At 41.7% G+C, this 24247-nt stretch overlaps 1 protein-coding gene and 1 non-coding gene across 2 annotated transcripts; one reads left to right on the top strand and one right to left on the bottom strand.

Annotated features, from left to right (window-relative positions):
* The first annotated feature begins 9264 nt into the window (after positions 1-9264).
* Positions 9265-9335, top strand: TRNAG-CCC (transfer RNA glycine (anticodon CCC)). Its single transcript has one exon. It is a non-coding gene; the product is annotated as a tRNA-Gly (tRNA).
* Positions 9336-14723: 5388 nt separating this feature from the next.
* On the bottom strand, positions 14724-23932 carry LOC137502805 (uncharacterized). Its single transcript, XM_068229809.1, has 2 exons — positions 23812-23932; positions 14724-15070 (listed from the first exon to the last, which is right to left on the bottom strand). Exons 1-2 carry the CDS (start codon positions 23915-23917, stop codon positions 14724-14726), a joined length of 453 nt encoding a protein of 150 aa, XP_068085910.1. The 5' UTR covers positions 23918-23932.
* Positions 23933-24247: the final 315 nt, after the last annotated feature.

The following is a 24247-nucleotide window of genomic DNA, read 5'->3' as shown; positions in this document are numbered from 1 at the left end:
TGTGTATAATTAATATGAATATTAACTTTGTTTCAATAAACTTTTTTTAGGCTAAAACCCAATTCTGTGCCAACACAGAATCTTCCCAGCAGCAGCATGAAGGGCGCTTTGGGATCAAGAAAAAGAGGGAGTCCACACAAGAGGGAGAGAGAAGTAGAAGAAGAAGAAAAAATGGAACATCTCCACCAGTACTGCTCAGGTGCAGCCAACAATTGTACTGAAGTAGGGCCTATAACACATTTTTCTTAGTGGAGTAACAAATTTGCAGCAATTGCCTGTAGGCCAGTAGGCCTTGACAAGGAAGAAGAAGTTTTCTTATGGAACTTTTTTTGTGGAAAATAATCGTCACTGTGTTTCACACTTTATCCCCCTTGAAGTAGAAGGTGGTGTGCTGATCATCGCTTTTGTGCTATGGGCATGTATAGTTGGGATTATTGGTTGGAGCTGTTTCTCAATTATATCTACATGTTTTGGTGATTCTATTGTTGCGAGAATGCTTTCAAATTTTTCTCGAAGCTTGGCCTTGTGCTCTTCTATGTCCTCACTTAGCCTTCTTTTCATGGGATTATGCAATTCCTTCAGAATAATGTCCTTTTCTTCGTTTGAAGGTGCTTCCTGAATGACTAAATTTGTATCTGATTCTAAATAGTGTTCATTAGCACCACCAATATATTTAGCCGCTAGGTGTATATGTTTGCACATATTAAATTTAATGGAAGAGTCGTGGCATGTACAAACGTATGAATGAATGCAGGTATTGCACTCTGTACACTTCAGGTCACAGCCGCAATTCATTTCACCCGTTCTTCTGACCTCGTACAGTTCGCTTTTCTTCGTGGATGGAACAGTCCATACATCCTCACTGCAAATAATTTCTCCTGGTTGTAACGATAATGAATTGGCATGCCTTAGTCTTATTTGTGAGAGTTTATTTGTGTTTGCCTTTATTCATGTAAATAAGGCGGTCATAAAGTTTATCTCTCACAAATCGCATGAGGATATGGATTGCGATGTCCAGTCTCTTAGGCTTCTTACCCTCCATGTATATGTGTTTAATTACTCCATGCATGCGCTCTAGATGCATGTTAGTGTTGAGGCCGGCATTGAGACGTTTACAATAAGCCCAGCTACTTGCAGAGTGTTCATAATTGGCCTCGAAATAAATACCAAAATCTCTTGTGTCAGGGTCACTTTTTAATTTATTTATTTCTTGATAGAGCATTCTCGAAAAAGCAGCCTCGTCTCTTTCCTCCAACAATACTCTGAGCTCCTTGTACACCTCCACCTGTTTCTCTCGGCCTTTAACTTTAGAAAGGTTTTTCCTCCAAGCACGGTCAACATGCCACGAACAGAACAGGCGGAATTTGGCAGGCATCATTACGCATAGCCAGGCACTGTAAAATGTTTCTGCCATGTCTGACATGAACACTTTTGGCTGTAGTGTCACTTGCAGAGCCTCTTTAATAACTCTGTAAAACACTTCCATCACAAATGCATCCGTCCTATTTGATAGCATGAACGCGCATGGAAATCCTTGGAACTTGCCATCTACGACTAGGAGGGTAGTTAGTTCAAATTCGTACTTATTTAAACCATGTGTGCTGTCAATACAAGTGAACTTGTCGCCGTATCGTAGTAACGTTTCTTGCTGCGCCTCATGCATTATAATTAGAACAAAGTCCTCTGGTTTTAATTGAGGGTACAGCATAGAAGACATGTCTTGACCCTTGTAAAAGCGTACTATTCCTCCACGTTCGTCCATTTCACGAATCCATGCTTCGACACTCGTACAATCATTCTCATGCCGCACAGCTTCAGATTTTAAATTGTACTCTTGCTCAATGTTAAATAGATCTTTTCTTGTCAGAAAATGAATGCGTTCAATGTCAGTTTCACCAATAGAATCTCTAACCTCATCAAGGATTCTATCGAAAGGAATTTTCATCGCAATCTTCCTCGCTAAGTCATTTCTTTCCGACAGCGATAATCTCATGCGACCTAACTCTTCTTGGTGGCCTACATGAGTTGCACAAAATGAAACATGCACTTCTCCAGACTGAAAAGTAACATCAATATTTGCTGGACAATGACCACTTATCTTGTTGCTTCCAAGTACTTCCTGGTGACGCTCATGATTACCCCTTGAGTTAAAGGTCCCATCCCTGTGGCACCTGTATTTCATTTTAGAGGAACCATCTTTACATTCGTACTTGGAGCGACATACAACAAATTCACACACTTGCTAATTTTCTTCTTCACGTTTCCACTTAAGGAAATCCTCTTCATTCGCAAATTTTAAACTTTCCTTTGCGATACGAATCTCATGAAAATTAATAAAATGTGCCACCATATCGGATTTTGTAGCACATTCTTCTACACAAAGCGGACATTTTACTTGAGGTTGTTCACACTTCGCAGTCTTATGTTGTGAATTTTTATGTCGTTCTAAATTGTATTTTGTGTGAGAGGTAAAACTACACAAATCGCACGAAAATTTAGGATTTTTGTTAGTGTGCTTTGTTCTTACGTGATGATTTAAAGTTTTCCTATAATTGAAAAATTTATTACACTCACTACATACGAAATTGTCCATTGTGCAAGCATAAAAAGTTCACTGCAATGTGCAATAAAGCAGTTAATTCACATAACTAATTCACTCTTTCATGAAGTGGACCCCCAAAACACTGCAGAAGTCTATTAAAGCCGATTATGGCTGCTCCTAGACACAAGTCCGGTATGTTTATTTTGATGATGAGGATGATGCTTGTTGTTTAAAAAGGCGTCACATCGAAAGTCATTGGCCCTGTTTATATTGTGTATTTTAAGGAGTGCTCTTGCAGTTGGTATTTTGGGGTTCATGTTAATCAATTGCAGTGTCTGCTGTTCATTTAACAAGAACTGATGATTTTTGAGTATTTATTTGAGATTCTTTTGGATGGTATTAGTGTGGTCTTTCTTGACAATATTGAATTTATCATCTCTGAAAAAATGCTGTCTTCAGTTTTACCCACAATTACTGTACAGTAGTATTGCCTTTATGTAAGTTGTCCTTGATTTTTTGTTTTAGGTGGTTAAATTGTTTGTTAGCTACTGATTAGTTATAAATTTCCTGTTTTTTGTGAAAATGAAGAAATTTATGTTTATATATTATTTGATGAAAAATTTAAAATAAAATATATAAAACAAAAAATATTCTTCTTCTCCTCTTACTGCTTTTCCCATATATGTGGATTCGGGGGTGTGACATGTCTCGCTTCATGGCGCCAACTCTGTGGAGGGATGTAATCACCAGCCCTCAGATTTTAGGGAAAGACGTATTTTGTTCTTGAAGAAATGACTAAAAATGAAGTTGTATATACACGTTTCATGTATTTATTTAGAAACTGTACTACTATTGTGCTTAAAAATGTCTGAATTGACGTTAAAACCTATATAATTCTTATTTTTATCCCTAAATCGGTTAAAAATGCCTTTCAGTATATTTCGAGAAAATAAAATATTTGCTGGCTTATGTTCAGTCTTTACGAAAATTTTAAAATCGGGAAGCTATAAACCACTCTCTCCGAAATGCCTTAAGAACCTCCTGCAGTGAACACTCCCGTAGTTTGTCACAAGGCAGAAGATGACACAGTATCCGTTGACTTCTGGGGAAAAGAACTGCATTTCATTCTGTGAGAATATTTTGGTGTTTCCGTTTGTTCAGTGTATGAATTATGCTGAAAGTGTCAGGTTACAACTCGTCTTTAATTAAAAAGTGGTTACAGGAGTTGCTCCTGTGACGTTTGCAGCAAAGAGGTGAATAAAGTTGTTTATTTCCCCGTAACGAGTTATTAACTGCAGTTAAGAATTGTTTAATTCTTGTGCGTTATTCTGTTTGCAGTAATAACCAGCAATTTTCATCCTGTTAGGGTGTTGTAGGAATTAAAAAAATCACACAAATAAGTAGTATAGTAGTAGGCTATATCAATTAACTTATTAACGGGCGAGTTGGCCATGCGGTTAGGAGCGCGCAGCTGTGAGCTCGCATCCGGGAGATAGTGGGTTTGAACCCCACTGTCAGCAGCCGTGAAGATGGTTTTCCGTAGTTTCCCATTTTCACATCAGTCAATCGGCAGCTCCGCCAACTCGGCACTTTGAACGAACCAGCTCAAAGGTGGTGTTAATGCAGACATAATGAAGCTGAGGAGAGTGTGATGTCCTTATATACCTACGCGGGGTATTAATACTCTTTAAATTATGCAAGAAAGCTTTCTAGAAGTGACCTTTTAACTCTGCCCAATTTCCCCTACCTTATAGTACAACTGAAATCCGTCTGCGAGCAAGGCTAACGTTAGCGCAGCCCGTCGTCAGCGGTGCCCGCAGTAGCGAGCCCGGCCCCCGTCGCCAACGGTGCCAATTTAATATATATAAAACAATTGTTGAGGAATGTAAAAATAGGTTTGTACCTTTAAAGGTAGTAAGGAATGGTAAAGATCCACTATATTATCCGCTGGCTGGCTCGACTGCTGGTACGGATCTCCCAAACATACGCTCTCCAGATAGTCGCATGCAGTGTTGTGTTTTGTTATAGTTGGAGACCTTTGTCTATCCTGATTGTTTTTAAATATTTGATTCTCAACAAACAAGTTCATCTATTTCTTCGGTTGAGTGGTTTATTTTGTGTGTGCTTCCATGTACAGTATACTCATTTCAAGACTCATGCCGCCTATTAGACGCGGGCGAAGCAACTTTGGTCGAAGAACTCCACATACTACAAGCCAAGCTAATTTTCAGTTTAATCGAACTGCACAACAACGTGAAGAGTGAAATGAAACTGAAAGGATTGGGATATTACAAACCCGTGCAGCGCGTCGTTCAGCTAATAATCTTGCAACTTTGAATCGAGCTGCTTTCAGTTACGATGTTTCGATTGACTACAGTGCCTACCAGTGCGTTGCTATTGTATCTATGAACTCAGTGTGCCAATATTGTAAGGCAATGAAATACAAAAATGAAGCCGCTGGATTGTGTTGCGCAAATGGCAAAATGAAATTAGTGCCATTGATTCCACCACCAGATCCATTGTACTCATTAGTTTCAGGAACAAGAACAGATTCCATATATTTCCTTACAAATATCCAAAAAATATAGACCTGCTGAACAGTTCACATCTATGTTAGTCTATCAGGGTAATTTCTAGGTAGTGATATGCTGTGACCTATTTCAGCATTTCCTTATTCACAATCAAGATATTCATATTGCAGGTAATGAAAATACATTTTTCCAGTAGTTTGTTATTAACTTTTGGTAGCAGTAGAAAATTAACTCATTCGATGTTGATAACGTAATCATTTGCATTATTCTGATTTTTGCGTGCAGTACAGACTGAATTCGAGTTCCTTCCATTGTAATTTATTTTTGACAGAACAACATTTGTCGGGTCAGCTAGTTAAAAATAAATGTGTAAGAAAGGAAGATATAAAAATTAGGACTATTAAGCAGTACCATATGGCTGATAAAACAGGCATGAGGGAGTTTTTAATAAGTAACTATGATTGGTGGGAAACGGTAAATAAAAATGTAAACAGACTCTGGGATGGGTTTAAAGCAATTGTTGAGGAATGTGAAAATAGGTTTGTACCTTTAAAAGTGGTAAGGAATGGTAAAGATCCACTATATTACGGTATAACAAAGAAGTAAAGAGACTAGGAAGGAGATGCAAGTTGGAAAGAGATTGAGTTAGAAATGGCTCTGGAAGTAAGGAGAAATTGAAGGAACTTACTAGGAAATTGAATCTAGCAAAGAAGTCAGCATAATTGACAGCCATACAATTTTAGTGAAGAATGGAAGAGTATGTATAGGTACTTTAAGGCAGAAACAGGTTCCAGGAATCATTAATGAACAAGGAGAGTGTGTATGCGAGGATCTTCAAAAGGCAGAAGTATTCTGTCAGCAGTATGTAAAGATCGTTGGTTCCAAGGATAATGTGCAGACAGAGGAGGTAAGTGATACTAAAGAAGTGTTAAAATTTACCTAGGACAAGAATGACATTTACAGTAAGATACAAAAGTTGAAAACTAGAAAAGCAGCTAGAATTCATAAGGTTTCAGGGGATATGCTAAAGACAATGGGTTGGATATAGTACCATGTCTGAAGTACTTATTTGATTATTGTTTGCATTTAGGAGCTATACCAAATGAATGGAGAGTCGCTATAGTAGCCCCTGTGTATAAAGGAAAGGGTGATAGACATAAAGCTAAAAATTACAGTCCATTCAGTTTGACATGCATTGCATGTAAACGTTGGGAAAGCAATGTTTCTAATTATAAAAGACATGTTTGAAAAATTAATAACTGGTTTGATAGAAGGCAGTTTGGGTTTAGGAAAGGTTGTTCCACTGAAGCTCAGCTTGTAGGATTCCAGCAAAATATAGCAGATATCCTGGATTCAGGAGGCCAGTTGGACTGTATCACGATTGACCTATGGTGGGCATTTGATAGGGTGGATCATGGGAGACTACTGGCAAAAATGAGTGCAATTGGACTTGAGAAAAGAGTGACAGAATGGGTGGCTCTGTTTCTAGAAAATAGGATTCAGAGAATTACAGTAGACGGAGCTTTATCTGTCTCTGTAATAATTAAGAGGGGAATTCCTCAAGGCAGTATTATTAGACTTTTACGGTTTCTTATATGATATGTGTAAAGAAGTGGAATCAAAGATGAGGCTTTTTGCAGGTGATGTTATTCTGTACAGAGTAATAAATAAGTTACAAGATTGTGGGCAACTGCAAAATGACCTCGATAATGTTGTGAGATGGACAGTAGGCAATGGTATGATGATAAACAGGGTTAAAAGCCAGGTTGTGACTTTCAAAAATAGGAAAAGTCCTCATTTTCAATTACTGGGTTGTTGGGATGAAAGTTCCCATTGGGGATCATTGTAAATACCTAGGTCTTAAATTAAGGAAAGATCTTCATTAGGGTAATCACATAAATATGATTGTAACTAAAGGGTACCCATCTCTCCACTTGGTTATGAAGGTATTTAGGGGTTGTTGTAAGGATGTAAAAGGAGAGGGCATATAAGTCTCTGTTTTTTTTAATTTCGTGTTTGCTATTTCTAGCCGAGTGCAGCCCATGAAAGGCAGACACTCCGATGTGCGTGGGCGGCATCTGCCATGTGTAGGTGACTGCGTGTTGTTATGGCGGAGGATAGTGTTATGTGTGATTTGCAGGGATGTTGGGGACAGCACAAACACCCAGTCCCTGGGCCATTGAAATTAACCAGTGAATGTTAAAATCCCCAGCCCGGCCGGGAATCGAACCCAGGGCCCTCTGAACCGAAGGCCATTACGCTGACCATTCAGCCCACGAAGTCTCTGTTAAGGCTGCAACTAGAGTATGGTTCCAGTGTATGGGACTCTCGACAGGATTACTTGATTCAAGAACTGGCAAGAATCCAAAGAAAAACAGCTCGATCTGTTCTGGGCAATTTCCAACAAAAGAGTAGCGTTGCAAGAATGTTGCAAAATTTGAGCTGGGAAGACTTGGGAGAAAGGAGACGGACGAGCTGCTCGACTAAATGGTATGTCCCGAGCTGTCAGGGGAGAGATGGCGTGGGAGGACATCAATAGACGAATAAGTTTGAGTGGTGTCTTGTCTTTAAAAGTAGGGAAGATCACAATATGAAGATAAAGTTGGAATTCAAGAGGACAAATTGGGGCAAAAATTTGTTTATAGGAAGGGGAGTTAGGGATTGGAATTACTTACCAAGGGAGATGTTCAATAAATTTCCAATTTCTTTGCAATCCTTTAAGAAAAGGCTAGGAAATCAACAGGTAGGGAATCTGCCACCTGGATGACTGCTCTAAATGCAGATCAGTAGTGATTATCAATTTAGCAAAATAAGTATGGTATTTTAATTAACTTAATGCCTATCAAAATACGTACAATTGAAGCTGCCTAAAAGTATTTTAGAAACTACTTGACAGTCTTTTAGGCAGCTAAAATGACCTTTTAACACTTAAATATCCGAAGTCTAGTAATCACTATTGCAGTTTCTGTGGTGGTTGGGAGTGCAGTGTGTGTTGTCTGAATTTAAAAAGCTACCTTCTGTTTTCCTTGACCGGATCAAGGATGAAATGAATTAAGCATATTTAGGCTATTAGTACGATGGGATCGCCACTCCCAAAGTGATTTATTAATGACTTATAGATACTATGAAATGAGAATGGAGAGTGTTGCTGGAATGAAAGATGACAGGAAAAAAGCGTAAGTACCCGGAGAAAAACCTGTCCTGCCTCTGCTTTGTCCAGCACAAATCCCTCATGGGGTGACCGGGATTTGAACCACGTTTTCCAGCGGTGAGAGGCCGACGGGCTGCCGTCTGTGACAGGGAGGCTCAGTGTGTTGTCGGAATATTAAGAGAAAAGTGGTGGAACAAACACTAACACCCAGTCTATGAGCCAGAAGTAATTAGGCGTGATTAAAATCTTCGATCCGGATGGAAAACAAATCCGGGACCTTCTGAAATGACGGTCACAGCCAAGGATTCGAACAAAGTGAAATCCTTATTGAGTTTTATTAGTATTACTATCAGTATTAACATTCAACTATTGTAATAGAAAGAAGCAAAAATCATTATTTACTTTATCAATTTTAAACACGTACCGGTAACGTTCCTTGTTCAATCTTGCCGCCTGATTATTTTTTAGGGACTTGAAAACGCTTTAAAAATATAGTTAAGTACCGTACTTAAAACTCTAGGCTTTAAAGTTATACAAACATGTACGGCGTCTGGAGGGACAGATTTTATTTGTACTATTGCTCAAGAATGAAAGAAATTCATACTTTAAAACGTGGGAGCGGCTCCACGCGCTCGACAATGCCTGACAGCAAAACAAAGCTTCTTCTTCTTCTCCTGCTCCACACGTGGCGCGAAATCGCCATGATAGGTAGGAGGTGCTAAACGCCGAGGTTTCTCGAGCAGTCCCGAGCAAAGCCGATGATGGCTGCTCCTTCGACATTCCCTAGACTCAAGTCTTCAGCTACAGGTTGTTTTGGTGAGTAGCAGAGGTTATGAACGTTGCTAACAGATGGCTGCAGTGTATGCCGTCACTGAAAGGTATCCATTTTAAATGTTTACAAATTATTTTGGAGATGAATATAAATATAATAAAATATCTCGGTTATTACGGTATGATCAAAGTGAAATAACGATGTTAGTGGATATTTTGTCCCATCTTCACTGCATAATATACTTTTAACATAGCGCACTACACCTACAGCACTGCTGGTGTAGTGGTATCATGCAAGATTCCCATTCTTGCGACCCGGGTTCGATTCCCGGGCAGTGCACTATTTTTTTAATATTTGTGTATGAATGTAAGAACTAATATATACATTATATACGTAACTACTCTAATTTCAGAACTCTTCAATTTTCAACAATTAGCAGATTATACCACTCATCTACGTCTGATAGCACATACTTCTCTGGTTCATTTTGAAGTACCGGTACTGTAATGTAATATTCAACCTGTCTGTTGGCATAAACCAAAGCAAAATAGCTTTCACTAGAAGTCCCTGTCCAATACACAAGTTGTTGAAGTGCAGGTGGGATTGAGCTAATGGCATTTGGAACACGTGTAGTGCGTTTGAGGGTTATGAAGCGTGTTTCACATAGGGTCAGTCGTATTGCAAGAACACTTTTTTCGCCCATAGAGGAAAGCGGTGGCAAACTGCCTCACTCCTCTCTTGTTTAGTATGCCTCATTTTAGCGTCGCCATCGCATAACTACTGGTGGTGTCATTTGAGGATCCAACCAGCCTCTGGGCTGGTGACCTAACAAACAGACTGACTTCGTTCCGTACCAAAATTCGTGATTATTTCTTTAAGAGAAACTACAAAAGATCATTCCTTGTTAAGAAAACAGTATTGCTCTATGACAACATGGTTGCCATTTCGACCGACTCTGTTCAACAGCATCACGGAAAGATGCCTGCACGTAAATTTGTGAAAATCAGTGTTTAAGTTCAAGATAAACGTGGAAAGAAACTAAGCTGAAAATTATTTTCATGAACTCAAGGGGACGGGGGTTTAGAGGGGGGTTCATTTTGGCATTCACAGCATAATGGGGAAAACGACGGCACATGCAATGGACAATCAGTAGATGGAGTACGCCCATCCTCTAGTTCCGGATTCCGAAATTATGGGAGAGAGCACTCTTTTATTGCAATTTGTTCAATTTTGATACATGCCTAACATTTTACATTTTCCTCTTACATTTGTTTAACTATACTAAATAAAATTTGTTTTGTCCTAGACGTTAGCATTGCTATATTGTCTAGGACAACATGTATCTTACCTTAGTTTATTTATACACTTAAATTAACGAAAAATGATCATTATCAAACGATATAACTGCTCATCTCGTGGCAAACTAACAAAAAGCACACACTTCTACTTCACAGCAGAAATAATTTAAATAAGGGACAATCAGTATTTAAGTTCAAGATAAGTACGCACTGATATAACGACTAAATATACATACACGTCACATAAATAAACGACATTTTGACAACAGTGGTAAGCTGCCAGCGATTCACAGAGTAACGGATTACGCGTTACACGTCCCAGAGCGACATAGAAAGAAAATGAAGGAAGGCAACAACGCGATGGCTGTTCCCACCATTGTGCTTCCTCCCTGCGAATGTATTTATGAAATAGAAAGTCATAAGTAGTTTTAATAACGCAGGGGCAAAATTTTCTTCCTCTTTTTCTTTCTTTCATAATACAATGTAAAGTACATTATAATATTCCTTAATCACGAGCAGTAGCGGCGATTGGGAATTAAAAGTGGGGGGCAAAAAATGTACAGACAACAAAAAGTTCATGGGTTAGTGGGATATAGCGGCCGGGGGGGGGGGGGAGGAAAACGGCGTGATGTATGCATGTATACTGGAAAAACCTCCAACGAGGCAATTATTTATGCTCTCTGAGCTAATTTCCACAGAGAGGTAAATGTTTTACCAACTTAAGTGTGTCACCGCCACTGATCACGAGGAATTATGGTTGTCTAAGAGGGGGTGTGTTCGCTCCTTGGTTAACGTCGAATGAGCTTTATAGGCAACCATCCTGGATTAACACTAATCAGAGGAAAATGGAAAAGGGCCAACAATTCGAAGAATGAAAGTATCGTTAAAACAAAGGGAAGGGTTATAAAGGGCTTGAAAATGGAAGACGCCTAAGCCTAGCAATCCTAACATCGTCGGGGTGAGAAGGGAGCAAGAGTTGACCCAGGGAGATCGGATAGGAAAGATGAAAATGAAATGATTTCTTACGGAGAAATAACGAAATCGTCCGCCTCTGTGGTGTAGTGATTAGTATGATTAGCGCTGCCACCCCCGAAGGCCCGGGCTCGATTCTCAGCTCTGCCACGAAATTTGAAAAGCTCCCAGCTCAGTCATCCTTAAGTGGTTTTCTGTGGTTTCCCACTTCTCCCCCAGGCAAATGCCGGGTTGGTACCTAACTTTAGGCCACGTCCGTTTCCTTTCCTCTTCCTTGTCCATCTCTTCCGATCTTCCCACCCCCTTGTTCAGCAGCCTGGGTGAGGTACTGGTCCTCTTCCCCAGTTGTATCCCCTGTCCACAATTCTATCTTCCCGACCCACAGTCTTGGGCTGCAGGACACTGTCCTTGAGTCGGCAGAGGTGAGATCCCTCGCTGAGTCCGAAGGAAAAACCAACTCTGGAGGGTAAACGGATTGAGAAAGAAATAACGAAATAACTACTTCATCAAATTCAATCAATCAATCAATCACTACTGATCTGCATTTAGGGCAGTCGCCCAGGTGGCAGATTCCCTATCTGCTGTTTTCCTAGCCTTTTCTTAAATGATTGCAAAGAAATTGGAAATTTATTGAACATCTCCCTTAGTAAGTTATTCCAGTCCCCTAACTCCCCTTCCTATATATTTGGCCGAATTTGTCCTCTTAATTCCAACTTTATCTTCTTGTTGTTATCTTTCCTACTTTTAAAGACACCGCCCAAACTTACTCGTCTATTGATGTCCTCCCACGCCATCTCTCCACTGACAGCCGGAACATACCACTTAGTCGAGCAGCTCGTCTTCTTTCTCCCAAGTCTTCCCAGCCCAAACCTTGCAACATTTTTGTAACGCTACTTTTTTGTCGGAAATCGCCCAGAACAAATCGAGCTGCTTTTCTTTGGATTTTTTCCAGTTCCTGAATCAAGTAATCCTGGTGAGGGTCCCATACACTGGAACCATACTTTAGTTGGGGTCTCACCAGAGACAAATATGCTCTCTCCTTTACATCCTTACTACAACCCCTAAATACCCTCATAACTATGTGCAGTGATCTGTACCCTTTATTTACAATTACCCCAATGAAGATCTTTCCTTATATTAATATCTAGGTATTTACAATGATCCCCAAAGGGAACTTTCATCCCATCAACGCAGCAATTAAAACGGAGTGGACTTTTCCTATTTGTGGAACTCACAACCTGACTTTTATCCCCGTTTATCATCATACCATCTCACAACATTATCGAGGTCATTTTGCAGTTGCTCACGATCTTGTAACTTATTTATTACTCTGTACAGAATAACATCATCTGCGAAAAGCCTTATCTCTGATTCCACTTCTTTACACATATCATTGATATATATAAGAAAACATAAAGGTCCAATAATACTGCCTTGAGGAATTCCCCTCTTAATTATGACAGGGACAGATAAAGCTTCACCTACCCTAATTCTCTGAGTTCTACTGTATTTTCTAGAAACACAGCCACCCATTCAGTCACTCTTTTGTCAAGTCCAATTGCACTCATTTTTGCATGTAGTCTCCCATGATCTGCCCTATCAAATGCCTTAGACAGGTCAATCGCGATACAGTCCAACTGACCTCCTGAATCCAGGATATCTGCTATAATTTGCTGGAATCCTACAAGTTGGGCTTCAGTGGAATAACCTTTCCTAAACCCAAACTGCCTTCTATCAAACCAGTTATTAATTTCGCAAACCAAATTCAAATCACATCCATCAAACAACAGGCATAACAAGATTCGGTCCGTAATTGCAAATCCCTCATGAAAAAAAAAAAAAGTTATAGTCGCCGAAGAAATTTTCGGACTTAAAATGGCAGTAGTAGGCGAATACAGTACCTACCATAGCCTACAAGGAATTACGCTGTGTAGGATTTATAATTGTCGTAATTTAAAATACTGAAATAAGGACACCTCTCCCGACAATGAGTCATTACGCAAAGTTTTTAAGTTGTCAGTACCCATTGAACAGTATTTTATATCAGTACCGGTATTTAATAAGTTTGCTCGCAGAACGGAATCCGTGACAGTTCGATCTATCGCCCATATGCGCATGAGCGGTTGGCAACCAGTCTGAAATGTGATGAGCACCGTCGTCTCAATCCTATATACTGCCTGCTCTATGCTATGCGGTTAGCATGCTTCTCAGCGCGAGCTCTTAGTGTCAGGAACTTCCGCTAGAGGCGCCAGCTAACGCACCCAACTTATCTCCGTACACACGTTATTGTGTTCCAGTGCGTTTGGATCGAGCCTTCATGAGTGTGTCTGGTTGTAAAATGAATAATTGTTGTCTTCGTCTCCATGTATCAAAGCAGGAAATCCAAATTTTTCAGGTGTGAGGATTCCTGTTATCCCCTAAATAAAGAACTTTGGGAAAATTGGCTTAACGCTATATCAAGGCAAGGATCAACCAAGGGTAATCAATGGAATCCATCCAATTATTCTCGTATTTGTAGCCTGAATTTTAGAGATGAGATAACAGATAAAATGAAAATGAAAACCTACAGCCTGTTTTCCAGTCAATGGCCGGGTCAGGAATGGGATGAATGAAGCCCCCAACTTGCGGCGAGGATAGGAATTGTGCCGGCTGCCGAGGCCTGTCGCACTCCTCTGGGGCAATGATTAATGACCGAGAGATGAAATGAAATGATAGTGGAGAGTGTTGCTTGAATGAAAGAAGACGGGGAAAACCGGACCACCCGGAGAAAAACCTGTCCCGCCTCCGCTTTGCCCAGCATAAATCTCACATGGAGTGACCGGGATTCGAACCACGGTATCCAGCTGTGAAAGGCCGGCGCGCTGCAACCTGAGCCACGGAGGCTCTCAAAAGATAAAACTAAAATAAAAATATGTTGAAGCCAGAAGTAATAAAGAAAAAAGATAGAAATGTATTAAAGTATATAAAATAAACTCCCATCTCTCCTCTCCAGTTTAAAACCATAATCGCCGCAATGTGTTTCTTATATGTTAAGCAGCATTTTTTACAATATGGGTATTCTTTTTCGATGACCCTGTACGATGGATTCCACAGTTCATATTGAAACCTCAACCTCAGCCAGAAAACGCTGATAGGGAAAAGAAGGGAGATCAGACAGGAAAGATTAAAGTGAGGAGATTGGTGCAAGTGGAACTAATGACAAATTCAACTAAGGCCCCGTGGTTGCCACCCTAGCTGAGAACCCCTGGGGACCCTTCTAATCGCCTCTTACTACAGCATGTATTCTACCGCCCCCATCCACAGGGGGTGAAGACTTAATAGACAGCCAGACAGTTTTAATTGTTATAATAAAAGACAGCGAAACATCATATTTTACACTCGTGTTTAAATCCAACAAATTAATACCTTTCTTTGTGTTCAAATTGCACAGTTCTAGTTATTGCTAGTATCTTAGACTTTAACGCATGCCAGGTGTTAGTAGGGCTGTCAGCAGTGATGAGGACACCAACAGTTTGCCCAGAGTGGCCGGAAGGACTGTGTGTGAACCGCTGTCGGTGATATTCGCTTCTTTCCAGGAGCAGAAGTACTCGTTAAGCGTGTAATTGGAGTAGTGGTCCCACTCCTTTATGACGTTGTACACGTTGTCCCCAGGACTCTCTTTGACGTTAGACACCTGGCAGTGAGCCACCAGAGCGTAGTTCTCGCGCAGACCCCCGTTCACAACACCTTCTCTCAGGAGACGTTGTACGTTAGTGATCTGCCGTGGGGTGAGCTTCGAGTTCTGATTGTTGCTCCTGTAGTCCCCTGGGAAAACAAAATTGATGATTTAGTCTTAACGTTCAATTATAGACAGCTATTTGTAAGAAAGGAGATCACAGAAACAGGGCGATACCAGTGGTGTAACTACAGACTTACAAGCCCCTGGTAAATTTTAAGGTCTCCCCCGCCCCCATAGTTTCAGAAGGTCGTTCGTGATCTATGGGGACGATGTTTGAAGGCTAATTAGCTTATGAAAAGCCATGTCTCCACCAACGATCGTGCTCAATTGAAAATCCAGCATTTCTAGCTATAGCCCAAAAACGTAATTTTCATTGCAGCAGACATGTTCGCAGAGATAACGTGTCCATCTTATCCCACTCCTCCTGACAGGCTTTCCAGAGGCCATTGATAGTGCGTGAACCTCTATTTCCTAAGGCACTTTTTAGGAGTCCAAATGTACAGAAGTCCATGGGTGACCAATCGTGTGCCTTCACCGGAATGTTTAGTAAAATGAATTGCACAGAGTTCAGTTTCCATCTCCATTCTCTCTAAGAACAGACTAGTCGAACGAGAGATGTGGCTGGATGTTTTATCTTGATGTTCCCATACCTGATTTTTCACCCTCCTATAGTGCTGGGATATCTGTGTTGTAAATGGATGTAAAACCTTTTGCTGGCAGTACGAAGTATGTAGAGTTCGCTGTCATATTATTAGCGACACGGCGAATGGTTACTTGCCATTGTAGCAGTATCCTACGATCATTATGAAACCCCTCGGAAAACTTTCCCGGCATTCTTTATATAATGTTTGATACACTGTTTTTGTCTCTAGGGCGCTAGTAAATCGAGCGGGGTTTGTTACAGTTACTAAAGTACACATGTCACCACATATTTCCATCTGTCTCCCGGCCAGATAGCCTTCACACAGCTTTCTTGCGTTAGTACGACGTTCCGAAATGTGACGAAGCAACAGCCTGTGAACTCGGCGTTTATGCCGCTTTTCTAATTGCAGGTCCTTGTTGATTATGGTGTTAACTGTTGAAATAGACATCCCCAATGTACGTGCAATAGTCCTTTGGGAGGATGGTTACCAGCTGGACAAGGGCCTTCACTTTCCTCACCCCTTTTAGTGTACGACTGGTGGCTGGTCATGGATTTCCTGTTTTGTTCTTTTCTCTCTGGATTTAAGCCCAATCAGCTTTTGCCCTTTTTACTCAATGCAGCACCAATCCCGTTCTTTGATATCAAGAAATCACGCTTCTTGCGCATTCCTTGGATTGCAGAATAGCAGTATTTAGCACCGGAAAGGGCTGTTATGTAGCCCTCCCAGTAAGGGTCAATCCGCTTCGGCATCGCTGCAACTAATGACGAAACTCTACACACACGTTCTCAGTATTGACGTGAATGATCACTCCCGGTTTTGACGTGCTCAAGTTGATAACAGCGCCGCCTGCGGCCCTCAAACTCGCCACCAGAGATCCCGAACGACCTTCTGCATTTTCTGTAACTGGGATCCATTACTATTTATTTTATAACATACAACAATTAGCAGTTAAACCAGACAAACAGCAGTCACATTTATTGATTTCAAAAAGGCATACGACTCCGTAGACCGACAGGTAGTGTTTAACGTGTTAGAGGAATTCCAACTTGACAAGAAAACACGAGAATTGATCAAGCAAACATTGACTGACACAACATCAAAAGTAAAATTTTTAGGAGAAATTTCTGAACCATTTGAAATCAAAACACGTGCCAGACAAGGGGATGGATTATCTCCCTTACTCTTTAATTTAGTTCTGGAAAAAGTGGTATGGCAAAATTAGACTAAAGGTATAAATATTGGTAAATGTATCCAAAACAAAATACACCTTACTTGCCCAGAATACCGGGCGAGTTGGGCGTGCGGTTAGAGTCGCGCAGCTGTGAGCTTGCATCCGGGAGATAGTGGGTTCGAATCCCACTGTCGGCAGCCCTGAAAATGGTTTTCCGTGGTTTCCCATTTTCACACCAGGCATATGCCGGGGCTGTACCTTAATTAAGGCCACGGCCGCTTCCTTCCACTTCCTAGGCCTTTCCTATCCCATCGTCGCCATAAGACATATCTGTGTCGGTGCGACGTAAAGCAAATAGCAAAAAAAAAGGCTGAAAAAGAACCAATAAGAAAAAAAACGCCGAAAAAGAGCGAGAAAATCTTCCGAGTCCTAGTGATAACAAAACAAGGATGCTCACCGATAAACGCCACTCCTAGAGCTCTGGAGTTAACTGCTGCGCTGTGCGCGCCTCTGACTTTCCATCCCCGCCCCTCGTACACTCGACCATCTCCCCCCACCAGGAAGTTGTAGGCGATGTCCCACAACTTGTCCTCGCTCCGCATGTGTGTCAGCTGCATGTTGTGCACTTCGTCACTGCAGTACTCAAAGAACCTGCAGAAGCCGGACGCCGTGTGGGCTATCACCACGAACTCCTGGGAATCTACGTAATGTACGTTTGTGAATGGCTCGGCGTTCCATATACTCCTGTTCACGAACCAAGGCTCTCCGCTGTCTGAAACAGAAACAAGCAAATATTCCACCTCAAGTAGGATTGAAAATAAAATTGTATCCTCTAATTTTTTTCGAAAATTGTAAAATACGTACCTAAATGAAAAAATTGGATCCTCTAAATTTTTCGAAAAATTTTAAAATAGAGGAGTGAAAAAGAAATTGGATCCTCTAAATTTTTCGAAAATTTTAAAATAGAGGAGTGAAAAAGAAATTGGACCTCTAAATTTTTCGAAAATTTTAAAATAGAGGAGTGAAAAAGAAATTGGATCCTCTAAATTTTTCGAAAATTTTAAAATACGGGAGTGAAAGTTTGATGGACTAAGGATAGGTATCTTATTCGTAACGACGCCTAAGAACCAATACCCCGTACCTCACAATGCTCTTCCTGTCAATTATTTTCCTGAAGACTGGCCACACCTCCTATTTCTTTAAAATTTCATTTCCTAATCTGATATTTCCTGCATCACATGACTTCGTTCGACAGCACTAAATTATAATTTTGTTTTGGACGTATTTATTTTTCCAGTTCCTCTGCAGACTCAGATAAAATAATCTTCCACCGCTTTTCCCACACGTGTGGGGTCACGTGTGTGAACTGTGTCACACGTGTGAATTTGGCCTTGTTTTACGGTCGCTGCCCTTCCTGACGCCAACCCTATGTGGAGGGATGCGATCACTATTGCTTATTCCTGTGCTTGTTGGTAGTGTGCTATGTTGTCTGAATTTGAAGAGGAGAGTGTTCGGACAAACACAAATACTCAGTTCCCGAGCCAGAAGAATTAATCAGACGTGATTAAAATCCGCGACCCAGCCGGGAATCGAACCCGGTACCGTCTGAACCGAAGGCCTCTGGTCATTCAGCCAATGAGTTGAACTCAAATAAAATAACATAATCAAGAAATCTTAGGGTTTTGATTTCCTCTCTTTGAATTGTGAATCCCTTTCCTTATTCCTCTTTTATTTCCTTTGCCGTCTGTTCTTTCTTGCGGAGCGGATGCAAACACATTACGGACAAAATAGCTCTGACTTTAGCTTACTCAACAACTGAATACTAGTAGTAGCAGCCGTCTCGCTGGAGCAGGCAGGGCCTGCTCCGTGAGGATTGTAGCCCATCAGCCTATTAGGCTTTGAGTGCTTTTTCTTGAAATAATATTGTGCTGTACTGGACTGATTTGGTATATGGTGGCCGAGTTAGTTTGCTATTGACTGGTCAGAATATGACCTGGTGCCATATGGCGGGGGGGGGGGGTTGCCTTACGGCAGGGTGGGGGGTGCAGAGACTAGGACTTTGGGCCTCTTGTAACGGAGACCCTCAGTATCATAGTTCCCAAGCTCCCTAATGAGGGGGTTTTGAACAGAGCCGAGTTTCGCATAGAGCTTCCTGGCTTGCTTCATAATGCGCTCGGTGATGGGAGCTATGTTATTGTCTCTGTGGAGATCAGAATTGCGGGTAAACCAAGGCGCATCCGAGATGAAGCGAAGTGCTCTATTTTGAACACGTTGCAACCTCGTCAGGTGCGTCTTAGCCGCACATCCCCAGACGGGGCTGGCATACTCAAGGGTCGGACGTATGGTGGTTTTGTACAACAGGAGTCTGTTTGCACGTGTGAGCCCATTCTCGGCTTTCATGAGCGGGTACAATTTGGAAAGGCGGCGGCTTGCAATGGCCGCAGTAGTATTGAATACTGCTCAGGCGTTTGGCTTAACAGTGCCCACACTCAGCTGGTAGACATCCAGCTCCACCAATCCATGCGCACCATAACTCCAACTCTGTGGTTACCAATGCTTAGTAACATACAACCTCCACACATCAGAAAGCCCTCTTCTAGCTTTGGTCTTGGATGCCGTTTAATGAGGCACTCCCTATTCATGCGGATGTTGGGTAACAAAGATTCACACGCCTTAAGTTTCACCAAATACTGTATTTGGTACAGGGAAGGCCACACGTGCGAATCGTGGGCTGTCGAAATCGTCAGTGTGTATTGCATTAAGCGAGCATTCAGATAGATTATTGGAATAGTGGAACAGGATACGAGCGGTAATGTTTACTACTGAAGAGAGAGTTTTTCTGGTGGAATACGCTTTTCGCGAAAGCGATCGGTTTACAAAAAATGTAAAACAAAAATTTCAGGCGCGGTTTCCTAATTCAAAGTGTCCAAACCCGGATACCGTTCGTGATTTGAACAGTAAATTTCGTATGACCGGCTCAGTTCACGATGTACCGGGAACAGGCAGGCCTACGGTTTTAACAGACGAAAAAGGATTGATGAACTTAAAGTGAATATCATTAATTATGTGCAGTCCATTACGCAAGACACTTTAGTGAAAGTCTTGGACAATATGTGTAGAGGTGCTGAAGTCTGTCTTCGAACACAAGGACAACACTTCCAGCATATGTTATGAATTGCTGTGGTGAGTACAAAGTTTGCTGTTTGTTTGTTTTGTTTTGATACAAGCGGCAACAGCCGTGCTGCCAACTTAACTGCTGATGCCACCTCACGCAGCAGCACGTAGGCGCTGCGGAGAACATTTCCTGGCGCCTATAGTACTTAATTATTGCTGTTATTATGTAATTTCTGAAGGTTGTCATGTAGCATCATGCGCTAAATAAATAACTGCCTGTTCTATACGGTGTCTCTATCCTTTTGGGTCAAACTGAAACAGGTAATAGTGGGTCCACAACCGATTATATTGAGATAGGGAACCAATGGTCGGAAATGCATAGTTATTGTATTATAGCCATACACAGCTTACACCGCATAACAACAAGTAGCTCATAGTAACTGTTCAAAGTATCGACCGCCAGACTCAATGCGTGTATTGGAACGGCGCAAGCAGTTGTGCCGCGCAGCTGTGAGCTCGCATCCGGAAGATAGTGGGTTTGAACCCCACTGTCGGCAGCCCTGAAGATGGTTTTCCGTGGTTTCCCATTTTCACACCAGGCAAATACTGGGGCTGTACCTTAATTAAGGCCACGGCCGCCTCGTTCCCATTCCTAGACCTTCTCTGTGCCATCGTCGCCATAAGGTCTATCTGTGTCGGTGCGACGTAAAGCAACTAGCAAGAAAAAAGGCAGTTATGTCGCACTCTCGCAAAGATCCCGGATGCCTGTTGTATGCTGGAACAGGCAGCGGGTGATAAACAGCGTACAAGGCTGACCACCAAACAGACATAGGCCTACTGTACACAACTTAGCACGTGTGTCGCGTGATGACCGCATGCATCATACCAGCGCATTAACCTGTGCCGCATCCATGGTGTCAGTTGTCCGTTGCATCAAACAGCTTGTGATGTGTCCATGGCGAGGTGTGTTACTGTGTACATTGCATGACGGGTAGTCAAAGATGGAACGTTACTCGTCACGAGAGTTGGCAAACATGCATTTAATATACGGTGTGGCAGGATGTAGTGCCCGCAAAGCAGCACGAATGTACAGAGAACGCTTTCCCAACATACGTCATCCTAATTGATAGAAGTTTGTCTTCGTGGATATGAACTTACGAGAGACGGATTCGTTCACGCCACAGACAGCCGGCCAAGGTTCCCGCCAAAGACATTTCCGAACAGCAGACAGACGGTGGTGGATCGTGAGGCCGACCACCCAGCAATACGCACCCATCAACTCGCCCGTGAAACGCACACTTCGAAGGATACGGTCTTAAGAGTACTAGCGAAACAAGTATTGCACCCCTATCATAAAGAACGTGTGCAAGCACTGAGACCAACGGACTTTGATCTCCGCGTTCACTTCCATCAATGGATTATCCACCGCCGTGCTGTAGTTCTGAACTTTGTACAGTTTTTATTGTTCACGGACGAGGCCTCATTCACCCGTAATGTTGTTTCCAACAGCCATGTCTGGAGTGAGGACAATCCCCACGCCACCCATATCGGTGGCCACCAGCAACGATTCTCTGTCGACGTATGGGCGGGCATTGTCCAAGATCACCTAATACGACCTTATTTGCTGCCTCACCGTTTGACTGGTCCACGATACCTGGTGTTCCTCCGAGACGTGCTGCCACAGTTCCTGGAAACTCTACCCTTTTTGTCCGCGAAAGAATGTGGTTTCAACACGACGGTACATCAGCCCACTTCGATGTTAATGTCGGCGAGCACCTGAACAACACGTACCCTCATCGTTAGATTGGAAGGGGAGGTCCTGTCCTATGGCTAGCGCGATCGCCGGATCACACACCTCTGGACCTTTTCCTCTGGGGTTAAGTCAAGTTATTGGTGTATGAAATCCCCGTAGAAACGGATGAAAACCTGCTTGATAGGATCCAAGCTGCCTGTCTCCTGGTACAACAGACACCAGTGATCTTTGAGAAAGTGCGGCAGAACTCCATGCGCCGTTGCCATGCATGCATGAGACTGGCGGTTGTCACTTTGAACGAATAGTATGAGGTATGTCGTTATTGTTGTTGTTGTTGTTGTTGTTGTTGTTGTTGTTGTGCGGTGTAAGCTGTGTATGTGCATAACACAATAAATATGCATTTTCGACCATTGGTTCCCTGTCTCAATATAATCGGTTGTGGACCCAGTCTCACCTGTTTCAATTTGAACCAAAAGGTTTGAAACAACTGTATAAACGCAGAAAAGGAGGGGGGCGGGGGACGGCAAATATACCATTATTATTATTTACATATTTTACGCCCACATTGGAGCACTTAAATCAATACATTTGAGTTAATTTCTTCTTTTTCTCCCAGAACTTTCTCATCCTCTCCGACCTGGAAGCCCTCTGTGTGTCCGATATAGTATTTTGTTTCCGTTCAACTGTTTTTAGTTTGAGACTTACGCTTTTGTTCTTCAAAATCCTCTTCTCTTTTCTGTCTTTGATTTGTTGCCGAGTTATACCCAATTCTTCCAAATCATCCTGAACTTCTTTGAACCCATTATTATTGATTTTATTTTTCAAAAAATAATCAAATAGTGGTTTCAATATCCTGGTGTCTGGTAATCTTGATATGTGACAGACAAAGGAAATTCTTATTTTACGCATTGTAGATATTATTGATTCACATTCACGATAGGCGATGTTGTTAGGCAACAATCTCCACTGTCCATCAACTTGGTGTTTTTTATTAATAATTGTTCTAAGAATTCTTCTATCAATTTTCTGTAATTTGTCTGTTGTAGATTTTACATTTAATTTGAATAGTTTCACTAGCATTACGTTGCCTCTGGTTTAATTATGGAATTATAGTGTTTCAGCTTAGCGTTTATCGAAAGAGATTTTGTTGATAGGTTGGCCAGATAAGTCTTTGTGCTTGTTTAAATTTAGTTGTTCTGTGTTCTATTGCTTCTTTTTCATTTGTGTTCCATGTTATTATTTTCCAAAGATATTTGAATCTCTGAACAATTTTAATCTCTTTATTACTGTTCAGTTGAATAACTGGTAAATCAACTTTAAAAGTTGGCATCATTTCTGTTTTTTTCAAATGAAATTTGTAATCCCATTTTTTTGCTATAATTTCTAATTGTTCATTTTGAAATTTAGCCTCCAAATATACCATATTGTCCGCCTCTGTGGTGTAGTGGTTAGCGTGATTAGCTGCCACCCCCGGAGGTCCGGGTTCGATTCCCGGCTCTGCCACGAAATTTGAAAAGTGGTACGAGGGCTGGAACGGGGTCCACTCAGCCTCGGGAGGTCAACTGAGTAGAGGTGGGTTCGATTCCCACCTCAGCCATCCTGGAAGTGGTTTTCCGTGGTTTCCCACTTCTCCTCCAGGTGAATGCCGGGATGGTACCTAACTTAAGGCCACGGCCGCTTCCTTCCCTCTTCCTTGCCTATCCCATCCAATCTTCCCATCCCTCTACAAGGCCCCTGTTCAGCATAGCAGGTGAGGCCGCCTGGGCGAGGTACTGGTCATACTCCCCAGTTGTATCCCTAGACCAAGAGTCTGAAGCTCCAGGACACTGCCCTTGAGGCGGTAGAGGTGGGATCCCTCGCTAAGTCCGAGGGAAAAACCGAACCTGGAGGGTAAACAGATGATGATGATGATGATGATATACCATATTACACAATATAAAATTTGCTTCTTCTGTCTCCTGTTTGATTGATGATTTTGAATTAGAAGGTTTGCATTCCGAACCATCGATTATCAACTGACCATCGTGACACCAAGTTCTCGACAGCAGTTTGAAAGTTAACACTTCCTCTGTATTTTTTATACAACACTTCTGATTGTGCCTGCAAGGAAAGTTAAAGAAACTGTTAGGACATAGAACTGCTTACCGTCTCCGGTCTTTGGGAGCTCCTTGGGATCATCCTTCTGCACGGCAAAGAACACGATGACACCGATAATGACTGCTATCAGTATTCCACATGCAGCACAGATCATGATTTCTTTCCTCGTAGCGATCAAAATTCTCTTTATAATATTTCTAGGAAATGGAAGATCTGGAACAGATAAATTCAGTAAAATAAAATATTAGATAATAAAAAATTGTTTTAGTGTCTCCCATTTTGTAGAACAAGTGATTTTTAGGCAAATACCTATTTAGATCCTTTAAGGGAATTGGTATAGCCTATGCACTTACGGAGATATCTCTAGCTGCTCGAACGGATTTTAAACACCTGCATTAGCTTTATACCGGGTGGGAAAAAAAAAGTGGCTCGGGAAATGTTTACAATAGGACTGACGCTTGTTAATGAAGATCACAGAAGGCGC

The sequence above is a fragment of the Anabrus simplex genome, chromosome 12, assembly GCF_040414725.1.
Source record: "Anabrus simplex isolate iqAnaSimp1 chromosome 12, ASM4041472v1, whole genome shotgun sequence".
NCBI classification, from domain to species: Eukaryota; Metazoa; Arthropoda; class Insecta; order Orthoptera; family Tettigoniidae; genus Anabrus; species Anabrus simplex.
The sequence above is the reverse complement of the archived record's forward strand: the minus strand, read 5'-3'. Positions and strand labels throughout refer to the sequence as shown.